This window comes from Rhinopithecus roxellana, chromosome 9 (assembly GCF_007565055.1).
Source record: "Rhinopithecus roxellana isolate Shanxi Qingling chromosome 9, ASM756505v1, whole genome shotgun sequence".
Classification (NCBI taxonomy): Eukaryota; Metazoa; Chordata; class Mammalia; order Primates; family Cercopithecidae; genus Rhinopithecus; species Rhinopithecus roxellana.
The window spans coordinates 45,565,092-45,582,339 of NC_044557.1; the positions used below are offsets into that span (position 1 = coordinate 45,565,092).

The 17,248-nt window shown below is 33.8% G+C and overlaps 1 protein-coding gene across 3 annotated transcripts in view; it reads right to left on the minus strand.

The window, feature by feature from the left end:
• SNX16 (sorting nexin 16) overlaps window positions 1-17,248 on the minus strand; it is a 45,751-nt gene that overhangs the window by 17,740 nt on the left and 10,763 nt on the right. For 2 of the 3 annotated variants that reach the window (XM_030938217.1, XM_010378465.2), the window contains 3 exons: window positions 15,106-15,192; window positions 9,346-9,494; window positions 572-641 (listed from right to left, as the gene is read on the minus strand). In XM_030938217.1, the coding sequence (XP_030794077.1) occupies window positions 572-641; window positions 9,346-9,494; window positions 15,106-15,192 (306 nt within the window). The remainder of the gene's footprint in view (window positions 1-571; window positions 642-9,345; window positions 9,495-15,105; window positions 15,193-17,248) is intronic. The other variant, XM_030938218.1, reaches the window with a different exon arrangement.

The window sequence follows — 17,248 nt, forward strand, 5'->3', positions numbered from 1 at the left end:
ATTTAAATACTATTAAACATTTGGGGAAAAAACTTGCACAAAATCCTAGGTAATCTACTATTACCAAATCTGTTTTGTGAATCTAGGCTATTGCTTCAAGAAATAGGACACTTTAACATGTCAATTAATGTAATTTGAGAAGCATCAGGCATGAGCTAAACCGCTAACAAGACAATCACTCCTACCCCTGAAGTTTTAAATTTGATTTTAGCTGTAGGTTCCTTATTTTGACACTCAAATGGAAGAAAATTCAGTTTGCACATAGTATTATTAAATATAAAAAGGTTCCCCAAATCATTTTATTTTGAAACAGCAAAAATAAATAATGTGGGATTTAATTTTAGAGCTTTATTGACTATATGACATGTATGAATTTTTACTTTTTCCTTGAACTGTCTATGTATTTCAGTGAAAGAAACCTTTGACTCAAACATTGAAAGCTTTCTGTGCAAAACTACCATAGCCTGAAATTATAACATTTTGCTGTTTGCTATTCCATTCAAGAAACAATGTAGTTATTGTACTGTATTATTTGTTCCTCTTTTCATGTGCTATATAATACAGCACTTACCCTGCTTTCTTCTAGGCTATCAAATGGACCCGGTGGATCATCCAAACAAAGAAATTCTCTCACTGCAAGGCTTTTCAAAGGAAAAAAAAATTATCTGAAGCACAAATAAGTTTGCAAAAGACAGCAAAAAGTAAAAGTTACTTTGAAGCAATACAGTGTTTTAAACAAGTTGGTTATGTGCTTTCATACAAGTAACTAAATATAAATATAAAACTATAGAAGATGCAAAGATTTTAAGGTGTTTTCTAAGATCTTAGAACATAAATATCACAAATTTATTGTTACATACAAACTATAGGACATAAAACATACTTCACAATAATGGTTCAAGAGACCAACACAGTGAATAGCCTCTTTATGATTTTCAAAGAAATATTAGTCTGAACTAGTCTAGCAGTCATTATCCTTTTATGAATAAATGCAATTTCTAATTTATACCTCACTTGTTTTTGTTTCAGTAGATGCTTCTAAAGTGACTGAAAAGCATTTATTCGCAAACAAGTTAAAGATTGACCTTGCAATCATGTTTATTATATTAATTTCCTTAAATATTTTCCCCAGATAGTTTGAGAGAAAAAATTCTAACCATCCTATCTCTAAATGACCACAAATTTTAAAATTATTATTAAAAAATAATGATATTGTTATGCTTATACTTTGCTATTATCAGAGAAACAGGTTAAGGAGGTAGACAACCAAACTTCCTTATAATAAAAATGCCTCCCTGCCTTTCTAAAAAGCAATTTTGGACTGAGAGACAATTCTATGTACACATCAAAATATAAATGTGGATCCTTATTTTAGATTTGCAAAATAAAATCTTTACAAATTTCCTTTCACAAAGGTTTTTTTTTTTTTTTTTTTTTAAGACCAAGTCTCGCACTGTTGCCCAGGCTGAAGTCTGGAGGGCAGTGATGTGATCTCGGCTCACTGCAACCTCTGCCTCCTGGGTTCAAGCAATTCTCCTGTGTCAGCCTTCCAAGTAGTTGGTATTACAGGCTCCCATCACCATGCCCAGCTAATTTTTGTATTTTTAGTAGAGACAGGGTTTCTCCATATTGGCCAGGCTGGTCTCCAACTCCTGACCTCGGGTGATCCGCTCGCCTCAGCTTCCCAAAGTGCTGGGGTTACAGACGCAAGCCACTGTGCCCAGCCAGGATTTCTTGATATACTACACAGGGGATGTCAACTTATTGTGAAAAGGGAATGAGGCTTTTGGGATCAGATTAGGCCAGACAGTTTGATGATGTCAGGAGGTGTCCATGAAGAGATAAATGGAATTTTACATATCCTATTGTATTTAATATGGTCACATATTCAACTGCATTTAATTTTCACAACAATCATGTAAGATTCGATAAGTATTGGATCTCCATTTCACAAATGATACCAAATTTCAGAGAGGTGAAATTACTTGCCTATTGTCAAAAGGTGCAGGTGGTAGAGCTGTACCTTCAATCTGTTCCCTGAGTGTGAATATGTGTCCTTTTCTACCTTTAAATTCTTTTGTCTTATGCTTTGGTTTATTTGGATTCTCCTTGCTGGACACTTCTCTCTGAAAATATTCGATTTCTCTGCATCCCTCTCGAGTCGTGGCCTCTAGTAGAACACTGCAGTTGGTCTGATAGCACAGAGTAGAACAAGGTCTTCTGATGTAGATATTATACTTCTATCCACCCATTATTTATACTGGGGCACCTGCTATTACATACAAATGACTCCTAGGAAATCAATTGATCTGGGATTGAGAGGTCAAATTTGTATGAAACCCTGAGGAAATAGCACTTAAGACTGAAAGCAAACTGCTAAGAAACATACGGAAGGGTCCTGTTTAATACTTCAGTATATGACAAATGTGAGACATTATTTTCTTACAGTTTTATATCCAAATTTCCTCATATTTTAATGCCATTTTTATGTTTACAAATTACTCTATTGGACTGCTGCTGCTAGGAAAGAAAAAGTGGGTAAAGGAGTACACATATATCCCTTTTTATATCTTTGGTTTACAGTAGAAATTTAGCCAAGATCAACAGTGAATGTTGACAACGTATCCAGCTGGAGAAATGTTTTTGGAGTGGTTATTCTGTTTCATTCACCTTCCCTAAAAATCTTTACAATCTATGGCTCACTAGAGTTCTACTTAAACGAAATCCAATGGATTCTCTAAGTTTTTATCCATATAGTTCCAAAGTTATAGTCTATGCTTTACTTTCTTTAATCAGTAGCAGAATACAATTTGAAACTGGCTTTACAACTTTAATTTACATAAAACCTTTTCAGTGGTTCATTATATTTCCTCTGCTTCAGCAAGACTCAGTCAGAAAAGGAAGTAGTCAATACCCTCAAATTCTATTTTCTTTTTTTTTTTTTTTTTGAGACAGAGTCTCGCTCTGTCGCCCGGGTTGGAGTGCAGTGGCCAGATCTCAGCTCACTGCAAGCTCTGCCTCCCGGGTTTATGCCATTCTCCTGCCTCAGCCTCCCGAGTAGCTGGGACTACAGGCGCCTGCCACCTCGCCCGGCTAGTTTTTTTGTATTTTTTAGTAGAAACGGGGTTTCACCATGTTAGCCAGGATGGTCTCGATCTCCTGACCTCGTGATCCGCCCATCTCGGCCTCCCAAAGCGCTGGGATTACAGGCTTGAGCCACCGCGCCCGGCCTCAAATTCTATTTTCTATCTAAGGAGAGGACACACAAGAATCTCTGGAAGATGGTAGTATTTGAGAAAACAATTCCTTTCTTCTTAGAAATTCTGATACATTTTTCCCCCTAGGAAAGGAAACCCTCACCCTTGCTTGAGAATCACTGACTACATAACTTTACTTAGATCCAGTGAATATTTATTGACTGTCTATGTGTGCCATTTTTCCTTTTATTACCTGGAATACATTTTTACTGTGTTTGGGAAAACTATTTTAAAATTGGGATCAGGTGTTGACTTAAATTTACTAAAGGTAGATAAGGAAACCACCTATGGTATCCCTCAGCATTGTTTTAATTATCAGAGCAAATCTGTACTGTAAATTCACCTCTTTCTTTGAGTCTCTTTCAGTTTTTTTTAAAGAGTTTTACTGTATTTTCAAATTATGCTCTTAAGAACAACATATTTGACTTTATTGCAAATTTTATAACTATCTGTAATTTAATTTCTATCAAACTAACATTTTGTAACAAAAACCATCCAACCAACCTTGGTAATGTGTGGATTCTCATGAGATAGCATTATATGAACTACTGTATAGATAATTGAATTCTTCTTTCATTTTATATAGATACTAAGATTAACTTCTCTGAATATCTTAAATTTTCTTTTTTTAAATTAAAAAAATATAAAAACAACTTAGAGACATTAATGATTACATTTCCTGTGAAAAGATAGTTCAGGTTGCAAATGTACAAAAGTTATCTTTAAGTATTCTTGTTCAAGTAGAGAATTATTGAATTTTAAGTAGAAGAAACCTAACTTGTCATCTAATCAAACATTCCATTTAATAATTCCCTCTTTGATACCACTGATAGTTATTTACTCTCTTCAAATAGTTAAGATAAAGAGAAATCTACTTTTTCAAAAGGCAGAACATTTTTATATTGGACAGCTTGAAATGACAGTAACTTTTTAAAATCTGAGCTGATAGTGCCTTCCTCTAACTTCTTGCCATTATTCCTATTTTATATGTTAGCCTTGCTATTCAAAATGAGGTTATTAGACCAATCAGTCTCATCATCAGCTAGAAACCTGTTAGAAATGCAAAATCTTCAGTTCAAGCTTGCTGAATCAGGGTCAGCATTTGTAACAAATCCCAGGTGATTCACAGTCACACTACGGTTGGAGAAGCACTACTCTTAAATATACATGATCAATCCTTCCTTCCAAAAACAGTCTTTCAAATCTTTCAAACACGTAAAGATGGCTATCATATCTCCCAAGCAGTTTTTTAAAAGGATATTCTCATTTCTTTCAATTGTTCTGTCATATTAATGTTTGGATACTATTTTCTTTTCTTTAAAGTCATGAACCGCTATTAATCCAGATCGATTCTGAACTTTTTTTTTTTTTTAATGTAGAAATAAAAATACTGAATTTTGGTACTGAACCCCTTACAGATAAATGAGAATGTGAAGACAAATATACATAAGTTTAACTTTGAATTTTGAAAAATTAAAAAGAAAAAAATGGCAAATAAGATATATGTGAAGTACTTCTAAAATTGGAGAATCGGAAAATATTTGCTGTGCTGATTAATGATGTAATAATTTAAAAGTAGTTCAAGACGGTGTAAAACAAATAGCTATATTTTAACTAAGACTGTGCAATGTAAGGCTATACTCAGCTTGATAAACTGACTTGTGTGTTGTTACTGGTACAAGACCTGTACCTTCTTGCTTCTGAATTTTGATTATGATATTTCCTATCATTTGCAAAGTCCTTCTTCATCTTTCCTTGCTGGTCCAATTATCACTAATTCTTTAAAGTGCAGTTCAACTATCACCGTCTGCGAAGCCTTTTCTACTTTTCCTAGTCAAAAGTTCTCTTTTACACCTTTAAGAGGTCTAATTCTCTATCCATTATGATTTCTGGGGGTATGTCTTCTTTCTATTCAGTTTCTTTTAATAGGATGAGTATCTAACTCAATTTTATATAGTCAAAACATCTTTTAAATAGTAAGCTCTAAATAAATATTTATTGAACAGATAAAATCTCTAAATCTGTTTATTACATAAATATTAATATTTTTACCTGCATCCTTTCTTTGAACTTTCTAAATAAATGTGGAAACATTCTTTTAAAATATTCAAATCAATAGTCCTTAATATTCAGTTCGTATTTTCTTCCATTTCTGCTTTGTTAAGAGTTGGAGAATATGTAACATTAAGAGTTGCCCATTGTGTAATGGTAAGTGCTTAGCCAAGAGGAAGGTTAAAAATTAACCTTGTTGTAAGGTGATAAGGATATAAAAAGTGAAAGAACAATTAATAAACAATTAATATTAATGTATAAACAATATCAAATAATTATTTGGCCAGCTAAAGATACCGAGTTTTTTCTATGTTGCCATTCCAACTGTACCAGAATGCTAACAGGCATCCCAGCAGGTAATGTGCAACTAACTGATGTTTTTATGTAGTGATTCTTACATGCAGTTTTATGTTTTCATAAAGAAATGTTGAGACTTTGTCTTTTTTCCTTTTCTCCCTTAGGAGGGATTTCCCCCCTTCCTTTTCAATTGTAAAAAATGAGAGAATCTTCTTTCACTCTTCTCCTACATTGTTGGATACAAATAGTAGTTGGAGCTTTTGTCTGATGAACTACCTTATGCTCCAACTACTATTTGAATTTAGATTGCAGAGATAGTTAAAATCTTGGCTGTGCAGTACAACAGTAATACTGATGACAGAATCACTGCAATAATTTAGTATGTGATACATTTAGAATTAGGTATGTATTTTATAGAAGGAACAGTACTGAGGGATGAAAAGATAAAATCTCAAAAAATGTAGGAAAATACTGTGCTAGTTTTTTAATGGATCAACCATCAATTCATAAATATTTGGCAACCTCAGACTTTCTATACACTTTCTAATTATTTGTTTCTGACTCATATCCATCTTCCTACCCATAATCTTAAGCATTCCAGGCTCTCAAAATCCCACTCACAGTATTGCTTGATCATTGCAAACAGCTCTGATCTCCCCACTTCTTTGAGTTCTTGTTACTTTTATAAACTGTATCATACCAAGTAGCAGTTCCCAAATGTCATTATTTTGTTCAAACAGGAGCCTATTTTCTCTAAGTGATTGTTAAAACCAGTGAGTATATCCCCTCTTTTATACCCTATGATACAGGGCAAATGCATAAGATTTGCTCTATATCAGTAACCCTTCCTCCTCTTCCCCAACTCACATTTTAAGCAATATGTTATTAAGAAGTCTCTTACATTGTGAAATAAAAAATGCTACCTATCACCTATAAAAAAGATCGTGGGTACCAAGGCACAAGTACCCTGTTCTTAATTGAACTGAAGTTATCTTCCTGTATTCCCTAAATATCTGATGATATATGACAAAGGCAGGTAGGCAAACAAATGCAAGGCATATTAGATTCTTTCATGCAAGATTTTTTAGAACCTTTAATCCTCTAGGAATATCAAATGAAACCCTTCCCCAACTTATTTGGCCAAGAAACCTTTCTTTCCCTAAAACGCCTATTTTATGAATTGAGCAAGACCATTACCACTGTTTTGAGCTATGCAGCTTTAGAAATGACAGGATCTCAAATGGCGCTACTAATCTCTACTTTAGCAACTAAGATCTATTATCAGTATTTTAAAAACAGAGAATTCATTTATAGAATACATTTGATTTTAATTCACCACATCTTAAATACAGAGACATAAAGGTTTACTGAACAAGGGGAAAGAGAAAAGGGGAGAGGATATGTCGATTTCTTGGTGGTAGTAAAAATCCTCTTTTATGGTATGCTATCAAATATATTTTCTTCCAAGGCTTTCTCTATAATTTTGGTGTTTACTGGTTTTTATTCCTGCTTTGTGTGTCTGAATTAACACTAATCTTTTCTCTTTTTTCTTTTGAGATGTAAAAAAAATATATATATATGTATAGAAAAGTGGGGAGCACTATGTTCTCACCACCTAGACCACATAATTGCTAACTCTGTCACACTGGCTTCAATTTTTTTTTTTTCTAATACACAGTATATCAGTGAATATCAATAGTTCTATCATTCATTCAAGAAGTACTTATTGAGAACCAACTATGTTAGCACTGTGCTAAACATTAGAGATTGGATGGTAAATAAAATAGCCACACGACCTGTTGTTATACATCTTATAATCTGGTGGCAGAAAGACAAATATTGACAGAAAAAATTATAAGCTGAAGTGCATTGAAAGTGAAGTACCAATTAGCCTTTCTCAACTGAGATTCCAAGAGAGAACTGACTCCTACTGATAATGATTTAAGTGATTATTGTCTCAATTCTATTGAGACTGGTACATAGCTAGTATCATCTTAGAATACAGGAAATAGGTTAATTCATTACCTATGGGTGATGAATGGTGTCTTAAAGCATCAGAGCCAGTTGAGAAGGGAAAGTACAGACTCTGTGATAAAGAACTGACCTAGTGTTTGGTGGTGGTAGTGGTGGTGAGTGGTCAGTCAGGAGGCCAGTTACCTAAGGAAGTGAAGTTTGTGTTGAAAACTGAAGGATGGGTAAGGTACGAGGTCAGGGTTGGGTGGGGTAGAAGTGTGAAATGCCGCCTTTTCAGGAAATAGCATATTTGAAGGCTCTGAGAGACAAGGAGCAAGCTGATTTTGGAGAATTAAAAGAAGACCAATATGGTAAATACACAGAGAATGGGAGGTGGGTAGGAATAACAAAACCCAAGGTTGGAAAGAAGGCAGGTAGGCAGGGACCAGAAAGAATACTTTAAGTCAAACTGAAGCACAAAGATCACTGTGGCTTTACTGGGCTATAGTAATAACAGTGGAGGAGGAAAACCAGTGAGAAAGCATCTACAGTAATTAAGGTGAGGGATACCTCTTGGACTAGGGTAGTGATGGCAAGGATGGAGAAAGGTAGACAGACTTGAGTGGTACTTGCAAGGGAAATGTTAAGGGTAGTGAGGGATGTGTTAAAGATGACTCACAGGTTCTGGGTAGATGATGCTGCTTGTGCAAATTGGAGGAAAAAATGTCTGCAGACTAAACTTTCAAATGTGTTTTATGTTTGAGGTAATTTTCAGATATCTGAAGGAGATGTCGAGGAGGCAACTGCATATATCATTCTGGAGTAGAAAGAATGGGTTTGGCTTGCAGTTCCTTCATTAAGAGAAAAATAAGGGAGGATGGGCAGAGACCTTGAGAAGCCATCAGGCTTATGTGGCACACATTGACAAGCAAGATGTATATATATACACATATCTGTATATACATATGTGTGTTTGTGTGTGTGTGTGTATATATATATATATCGCGTGTGTGTCATGCAGGAAAAAACTTGATACATGCAAAGGGTGAGAAAAAGAGATAGAAAAAATCAGATAGAATGGTTTTCTTAATTTGTTTTCCATCCTCATGTAAAAAACTTCTCAAGACAGTTACGGGCCCAAGTTATCTATAAGCTATTGCTGCATTGTAAATGCTCTCTAATTTTTTTTTCGAAATAGTTTTAATTTATCTGATAACATGAGTTCCAAAATTAGATACTCAGCTAATACTAAACCACCAAGCAATTTTCTTGTAAATATACTCTGAAGCAAAAAAGCCATATAGCTCTGTTCTTTTCCTTTTTTAATGCTGCTTGGTATTTTCACTCTACCTTCTATGTAAATTAAGCCAACTTCACAATTTTAATATTTTTGCACTACTTTGGAGAAATATAAAGAATATTACCCTTACAATTACATATTATCGTATTAACCAAAATTTTACTAATATGTAAGTGGTTTTGTTTAAGTCATTGCTAAAATACAAAATACTAAAAGTTTACCTTTGGGTGGTTTTAGTACATGGTACACTGGATTTTTCACTTTACTGACTGTTTAAAATAAGCTTTGATAAAAATGAAATGTCAAATAAAGTCCTTATTGAAAGAAAGCAAGAAAATCCCTTGTAGTACTTTGTTAAAGAAGACAATTATACTCCAACTCTTATTTTTGTGCTTAAATAACTATAATCATAGATTTATTCTTTAATTTACACCAGTTATTGGGACGCTTTTATAATTTAATTTCTTATTTCAATTCGTTACATACCAGTTAGCAATGTCCTTGTGAGCTACTAAATTTTGAAGAAACGCTTGTAATCCTAACTGTCTATCTTCTAAAAAGTCGGCATTGTAATTGTCTTTAAACCAGCGTTTTGGAGGAAGTGCTAGTCGAAAACCGGGAAACATCTCTTTTAACTGAAAAAGAAATAAAGAGCAAATACAACGTTTAACTCAAGCACTATCAATTCTACAAAATCTATCCTGTTGACTACATGAATTATTCATGAAATAAGTTTAAAATAAAAGAATTAAATTCAGTTAAGCTTTTTATGCCTTATTTCTTGTTTTCTACCAGTTGTGTACACAGAAGAGTTCCAGTCTTTCCACATCCTTGCCAGAACTTGGCATTGTCCATCTTATGAATGTTAACCATTTTATTGGGGGTGTAGAACCATTTCATTCTGGTTGTAATTTGCATTTCTTTGCTGACAAATGTTGTTGAAGATCTTCTCATCTGCTTATTTGCATTTGAATATCTTCAATGGTGAATTATGTATTAAATTTTGTAGCACCTTACCTTTTAAAAAATTAGGTTGCCTTTTTATTAAGTTAGAAGAGTTCTTTATATATTTCAGATACAAGTCCTCTGTCAGATATATGTATTACAAATATTTTCTCCCAACTTGCCCTGACTTTTCAATTTAAGTCTTAACAGAGCAGATTTTTTTTTAATTTTAATGTTATTTAATTCATCCATTGTTTCTTTTATGGTTTATGCTTTTTTTTAATCATAAAAAATTTTTTGCTTACTCCAAGGTTGTAAAGATTTTCTTCTATGTTTCTTTCCTAAAAGTTTAGTTTTAACTTTTATATTTTGGTTATGACCTATTTTATACATTTGACTTAAATTTTACTTTCTTAGGGAAGACTTCCCCAACCCTGTAAACTAGGTTAAGTCTTCCCTTCTATATTGTGCTCAAGTTACCACAACTGTGTAACAAATTACCCGAAATCTCAGTGATATAAGATAACCACTTATTAATATTAAGCTCACAGATTTTTTAGGCCAATAATTCATATGAGGTACAGTGAGAACAATATATCTCTATTATACAATGAATTCAGGCCTCAGCTGAAAGACTTGAAGGCTGGGTGCTGGAATTGTCTGAAGTTCACTCACTTACATCTATAGTGGATGATGCTGGCTGCTGGCTGAGAACTTTGCCAAGGTTGTCAGCCATAAGCCTAACACTAGCCTCTCCAGGTGTCTTGGACTTTTCTTGCAGCATGGAGGCTGGCTTCAAAAGGGAGCATTCCAAGAAAGCAAGCCAGAATGAAACTGTGTACTTCTTGTAATCCAGGCTTAAAAGTCACACAGCATTATTTCCACTGACCTCTACTGGGTTGAGTAGTCGCAAGCCCATCCAGGTTCAAGGGGAGGGGAAATGTATTCTACCTCTTGATGGGCCGTGGCAAGATTCAGGAAGAGCATATGGGACTGAAGATACTGCTGTGGCCACTTTTAGAAAAGACAATTTGATACACATTGTCAAATCATAAATTTATTTCTTTAATGACATCATTCACAATGTAAACAGCATATTTAATTTAGGCTCTCTTACTAGACCAGTGATTCTAAACTTTGGCTGCACATCAGAATCACCCAAGGAGTTTTAAAAGATATTAATGATTGTTTCCCATCTCTGATAGATTAGAATTTAATTAGTTGAAATGAGGCCTGGGCATTGTAATTTTAAAAAGCTTTCAGGGAAATCCAAAGTGTAATTAAGATTGAGAACCCTTTTACTACACTACAATTATTATGCATGCCTTTGTCATAGTTGCATCTTTTATGTCTAGCATAGTGACTGCGACATAACAAGCAGTCAACAATATATGTTCAATAAATGAATGACTGAAATGAATCTGTGTACATTTGCATTTCTATACTTAAATATAAAATGAATATCATAACTACAAAGGAAAAATGCACTGGATAAAATAGTGGAAAAATGGAAAAATTATAACATTCTGTCTATATTTCTTTTTTTTTTTTTGTATTTTTTTAGTAGAGACGGGGTTTCACTGTGTTAGCCAGGATGGTCTCGATCTCCTGACCTCGTGATCCGCCTGTCTCAGCCTCCCAAAGTGCTGGGATTACAGGCTTGAGCCACCGCGCCCGGCCGTCTGTCTATATTTCTATATACATGTGAAGATAAAATAAATAGGGCAAAAACTACAGAGTAACTTAGATAACTAAAAACTTTAATTTGATTTCAAGATGTAACTAGATATTTATGGCCTTGGAGCTTTGTTATTTAATGTATCTGGAAAGAAAATAAAATGACAAAAGTCACGAGGGAAATGAAAATAGTCTTTTTATTAATTTTAAGCTTTATAATTTAAATGGTTAGATTTTTTTCCCCCCTTAAAAAATTGTCCACAGAAAAGGAGTTGTCCCACAATTGGGTAATTCAAGAAGAGGAAGATAAGGGATACAGAAAACAAGATCCAACAAAGGAGAGAAATGAAAAAAAATCACCACAAAGACAGTGAAAGGCAATCTCAGGATGCCACTTATGAAGCTCATATGGTGGGCAGATCAGTTTAAGAGAGAGCAGCATGACTCAAGAGACAGACATGTGGAAGAATATCACTGAACTTGTTTTTAATGTGAGGACTGAATGCCTGGTTGATTCTGCCATGGACTTTTTATATGAACCTGGAATGTCTTGACAATGAGTTGGTAAGGTCCTGCTCTCTCCTCCCTAAGCTCTGCTGCCTGGAAGCAACTGAGAACAGTAATTTTACCTCACAGAAATGTTCAGCTTTGTCCTACTGCTGTAACCTGGAAGTAGAAATATTGAGCTTAAATTTTAAATAGAATTTAGAGAAAAACTCACTTCTTATGGCCATATTTCTACAATCAATACATCTCCCAGCCCACCCTAAAACACTGCCTGGTTGCCCCAACTCTGATAAGCCCTGTGCATTTCAGAATTTGCTCATGACTTTGTCCTCTCACTTCCTCAGCAGAGGCTTTTATCACTCCCAGAGAAGCTGAAGTCAGACCATAACCCAGGAAATAAAAATAAAACAAAAAGAAAATATTAATGTTCTATATAAACATTCTTTTTCTAAGCAGTGTTATTTTAGTTATGTTCAATAATGTTTGTATCACCAATTAGCTATTTTTACTTCACAACTATATAACTGCGAAATGTAAATTCCTTAAAGTTAGTCACATCTATATAGTTTCTACATAAGAGTAACTCCAAATTCCTAGCACAATTCTGAACTCAATCTACTCATTTCATAAATACTTCATGATTGATTTTATAAAATGAAAGATCCTAAGCTTTTATTTTTTACAATTATATCAATAATAATTACAATTTAAACTGTGTGCCTCTTGGTGTTTGACATACTTTTAAAAAATATTGCAAGTAAAAGCAAGTGACGGGTAGAGCTCTTTCTGATACCTATAACACCAACATAAACACTTGTTAATTTTAAATGCCCATCTTGGAGGATCAAGGAGATATTTACTAAATTTAAATTAAACTCCTATCATCTTTTTTCAAAAAGATTTATCTAAATTTCAGCTTGCCTAAGAAAGCATTTCAGCAATAAAGATGAAAACTAAAGAGATAATAGGAAGTAAACACTAAATAACAGTGGAGTCTGAAAAGAAAAATAATGTCATATAGGGTTAAATAGGTCTACAATGAAACTGTTTGAAATCAGTCTGCATGATAAAAATTGTAATAATTTCATTAAAAGCTAAGTATTCCACTGAACTATCAGGTAACTTCATGAATTGCTTTTATCTTTCTGTTTATTTAGTCATTTCAAAAAATTAACAGAAGTACAGAATTAAAAATTTTAAATTCATTGGTATAATATATGAAGCTCAGGAACAGTAAATAAAATACATATATAATTGTAGGTATGCATTAGAAATAACACTTTATTTTGGCATATTACAAGAAAGCATCTTAACCAAAACTTAAAATGGACAAAATACTTTAGCATTCTATATTTTACCTTTTCATTTAAACTGAGGTTTTTAGAGTGGCAGAAAAATTTGGCAGCTAAATAACTACAAAGTTACATAGGTTTCCCATCACCAAACACTATAAAAATATACTAACTTTAAAGTTTCAAGGAGTCCAAAGAAGGAGGAAAGGAAAAGTGGCAAATGGGAGAGAACAGGACCAGTAAAACTTTCTTATTAAACACCTGTCAAAATTGGAGAGTCATTTCTGCATGTTCTAAGATCATCTTACTTGGCCTCTCAAAAGCATAACGGCTTGCTCCTTTTAGATAAATGATTTTTCACTTGGCTTCCAAAATATCACACTCTCTGCCTATTGCCCCATCTAAATTTTCTCTAGCTCTGGGGACAAGGCAACTCTTCTTTTGCTATTATATTCTAATAATAATTACTTAATTCTTCACTTTGAGATATTTAGGTTGCTTCCAACTTTTAACTACTAAAAACAAAGTAAAACATAGATAAACGAAACAATATACAAAACATTGAGGTAAGTGTCCTTAAAGCTAAATATTTCCCATGTTTATGACTACTTATATAGGATAAATCCTAGAAATGTGATTATAATGTTAAATTATGCAAAACTTTTGGGTGTCCTCTAGGAAGATTCATACTTCTAACACTGGGTATTATCATTTAAATATCGGTCAGCTTGACAGGTGAAAAACAGTGTCTTAATTTCCTTTTCTTGGAGTATCTGTGATATTAAGTGTTTTCTAGGTTTATTGGTCATTTATATTTCTTCTGTGAATTATCCTGCTCATACTGTTCATTGCATGTTTTACTCTGGGGTTCACTTTCCTAATTTAGTTTTAAGGGTTCTTAACACACTGAGGTTTCTTATTCCGTTTCGTATGCACAGTAGACAGAATTCTAGATGTTCCATGACCTTTGCCTCTGGTATTACTTGTGTGATTTTATTATGTTACATAGAAAAAGGGATTTTGCAGCTGTAATTAAGGTTACTAATCAATTGACTTTAAGATAGGAAGATTACCTGGGTGAGCTTTATCTTACCACATGACTACTTTAGACTGTTTTCTCTAGTTGGTGGCAGAGAAGAAAGCTGGAGAGCTTCCAAGCACAGGAAGAACTTGGCTCACTGCTGCTGGCTTTGAAGATGGAGGGGCTATGTGCAAGGACTGGAGGGCACTCTATGATAAACTACGAATGGTTTTTGGCTGACAATCAGCCAGGAAACAGAAACTTTGGCCCTACAACTTCAAGAAACTAAATTCTGCCAACAACCTGAATAAGCTTGGAAGGTAATTCTTCCCCAGAGCCTCCATATAAGTGCCCAGCACAGCTAACAGCTTGATTTTGACCGTGCTTGATGCTAAGCAATAAACACAGCTGAACCCACCCAAAAAACTAAATAATAAACAGGTATTATTTTAAGCAACAAAGTTTATGGTAATTTATTATGCAGTAATAAGAAACTAATATAATGTGTTAAATATGTTTTTGTTCATTATCTTATAGACATATATAATTTTATAATAATTCAAAAGGTCTTATACACATCTTTTTCAAACTCACAAGATATTTATATTTCTGTTGGCAATTTTAAAGTTTCATATTTTTATACTAAAAATTTTTTAAATTTTTTATTTAAAAATTTAATTTTCTTATGAATTAGAAAGGATGTGATTGACTCAATTAATAAAGAAGAAAAAATATAACAGAAGTATAGGAAATAGAAAAGAATTCAAAACTGAAATGTTAGTTTGGATTTATTATAGTACTTACTTTGTCATTAAGCCTAGAGAAGTCAGTGTATCTTCTGAAAACTACCCAGCTTTCTTCTGGGGTTTTCTTTACTAGTATTTTGTACACCTATGCATAGGAAGAAAAAGAGACAGAGAGAAATATAGAAGTAAAGATATTTAAAAATTCAAGCCAAATATTTTAAAAACTTTTACTTGATAACCCAGTCTATAACAATTATTACGTAAAAAATATCAAAAATCATTTAAATCATCAAAAGTACAAATAATCAATGCAAGCACCAAAAGCCAGATTTTTTCCTTAGGTATATAAATATAACAGATTTGAGACAAATTGCTTTTTCTGTGCACAATAACAATAAACTCATCAGCTTCCAAAACATGATTTATGTCAACATATTCTAAAATTGATAAAGGAATTACACCTGAAGAAGCTATGAAAAATAGCCACTTTTGTTCTACACAATGTTTAAACTTAAAAACTTCAAGCAAAGTTTTCAAATAAGTGTAATGTTTTTATTGTCAAGAATAAAATATGGAAGTCCTAGCCACAGCAATCAGGCAAAAGATACAAATAAAAGGCATCCAAATAGGAAAAAAAGAGGTCAAACTATGTGATTCTATGCCTAGAAAATCCTAAAGACTCTGCCAAAAGTTTCCCGGAACTGATAAAGGACTTCAGTAAAGTTTCAGGCTATAAAATCAATGTTTAAAAATGAACAGCATTTCCATATACCCATAACATTCAAGCTGAGAGCCAAATCAAGAATGCAGTCCCATTTACAGTAGCCACACATACACACACAAACACCTAGGAATACATCTAATCATGAAGGGGAAAGATCTCTACAAGGAGAACTACAAAACATTGCTGAAAGAAATCACAGACAACACAAAGAAACAGAAGAACATCCCATGCTCATGAATTGGAAGAATCAATATTGTTAAAATAGCCACACTGCCCAGAGCAGTCTACAGATTCAACAGTATTCCTATCAAACTACCAACATCATTCTCCACAGAATTAGAAAAAAAACTACTCTAAAATCCACACGGCACCAAAAAAGAGCTGAAACAGCCAAAGCAATCCTAAGTGAAAAGAACAAAGCCAGTGGCATCATATTACCTGATTTCAAATTGTACTATAAGGCTACAATAACCAAAACAGCATGGTACTGGTACAAATACAGACATATAAACCAATGGAAGAGAATAGAGAACCCAGGAATAAAACTGCACACCTACAGCCATCTGATCTCTGACAAAGTTGACAAAAGTAAGGAACAGGGAAAGGATCCCCTGTTCAATAAATAGGACTTGGATAACTGGCTAGCTCTACGCAGAAAAATGAAAGCAGAGCTCTATCTTTCACTATATATAAAAACTAACTCAGTATGGATTAAAGATTTAAAGGTAAGGTCACAAACTGTAAGAATCCCAGAAGAAAACCTAGGAAACACCATTCTGGACGTTGGCCTTGGGAAAGAATTTATGACTAAGTTCTCAAGAGCAATTGCAACAAAAACAAAAATTGATCTAATTAAAATAAACAGTTTCTACACAGCAAAAAAACTATCAATGGAGTAAAGAGATAACCTACAGAATGGGAGAAAATATTTGTAAACTATGTATCTGAGAAAGGTCTAATATCCAGAATCCACAAGGAGCATAAACAATTCAAGGCTGGGCACAGTGGCTCACGCCTATAATCTCAGCTCTTTGGGAGGCCGAGGCAGGTGGGTCACTTGAGGTCAGGGGTTTGAGACCAGACTGGCCAACATGGTATGGTGAAACTCCGCCTCTAATAAAAATACAAAAATTAGCCAGATGTGGTGGGTGCCTGTAATCCCAGCTAATTGGGAGGCTGAGATGGGAGAATTGCTTGAACCTAGGAGGCAGAGGTCGCAGTGAGCCAAGATCACACTACTGCACTCAAGTGAGTGACAGAGTGAGATTCCGTCAAAAAAAAAAAAAAAAAAAAAAAAAAAACAATAAAAATAAAAATAACTTTAACAATTCAACAAATAACCTCATTAAAAGTAGGCAAAAGACATGAACAGACACTTCTTAAAAGACATACAAACAGCCAGGAAACATTAAAAAATGTTCAACAATACTAATCATCAGAAAAATGTAAATCAAAACCACAGTGAGATACCATTTCA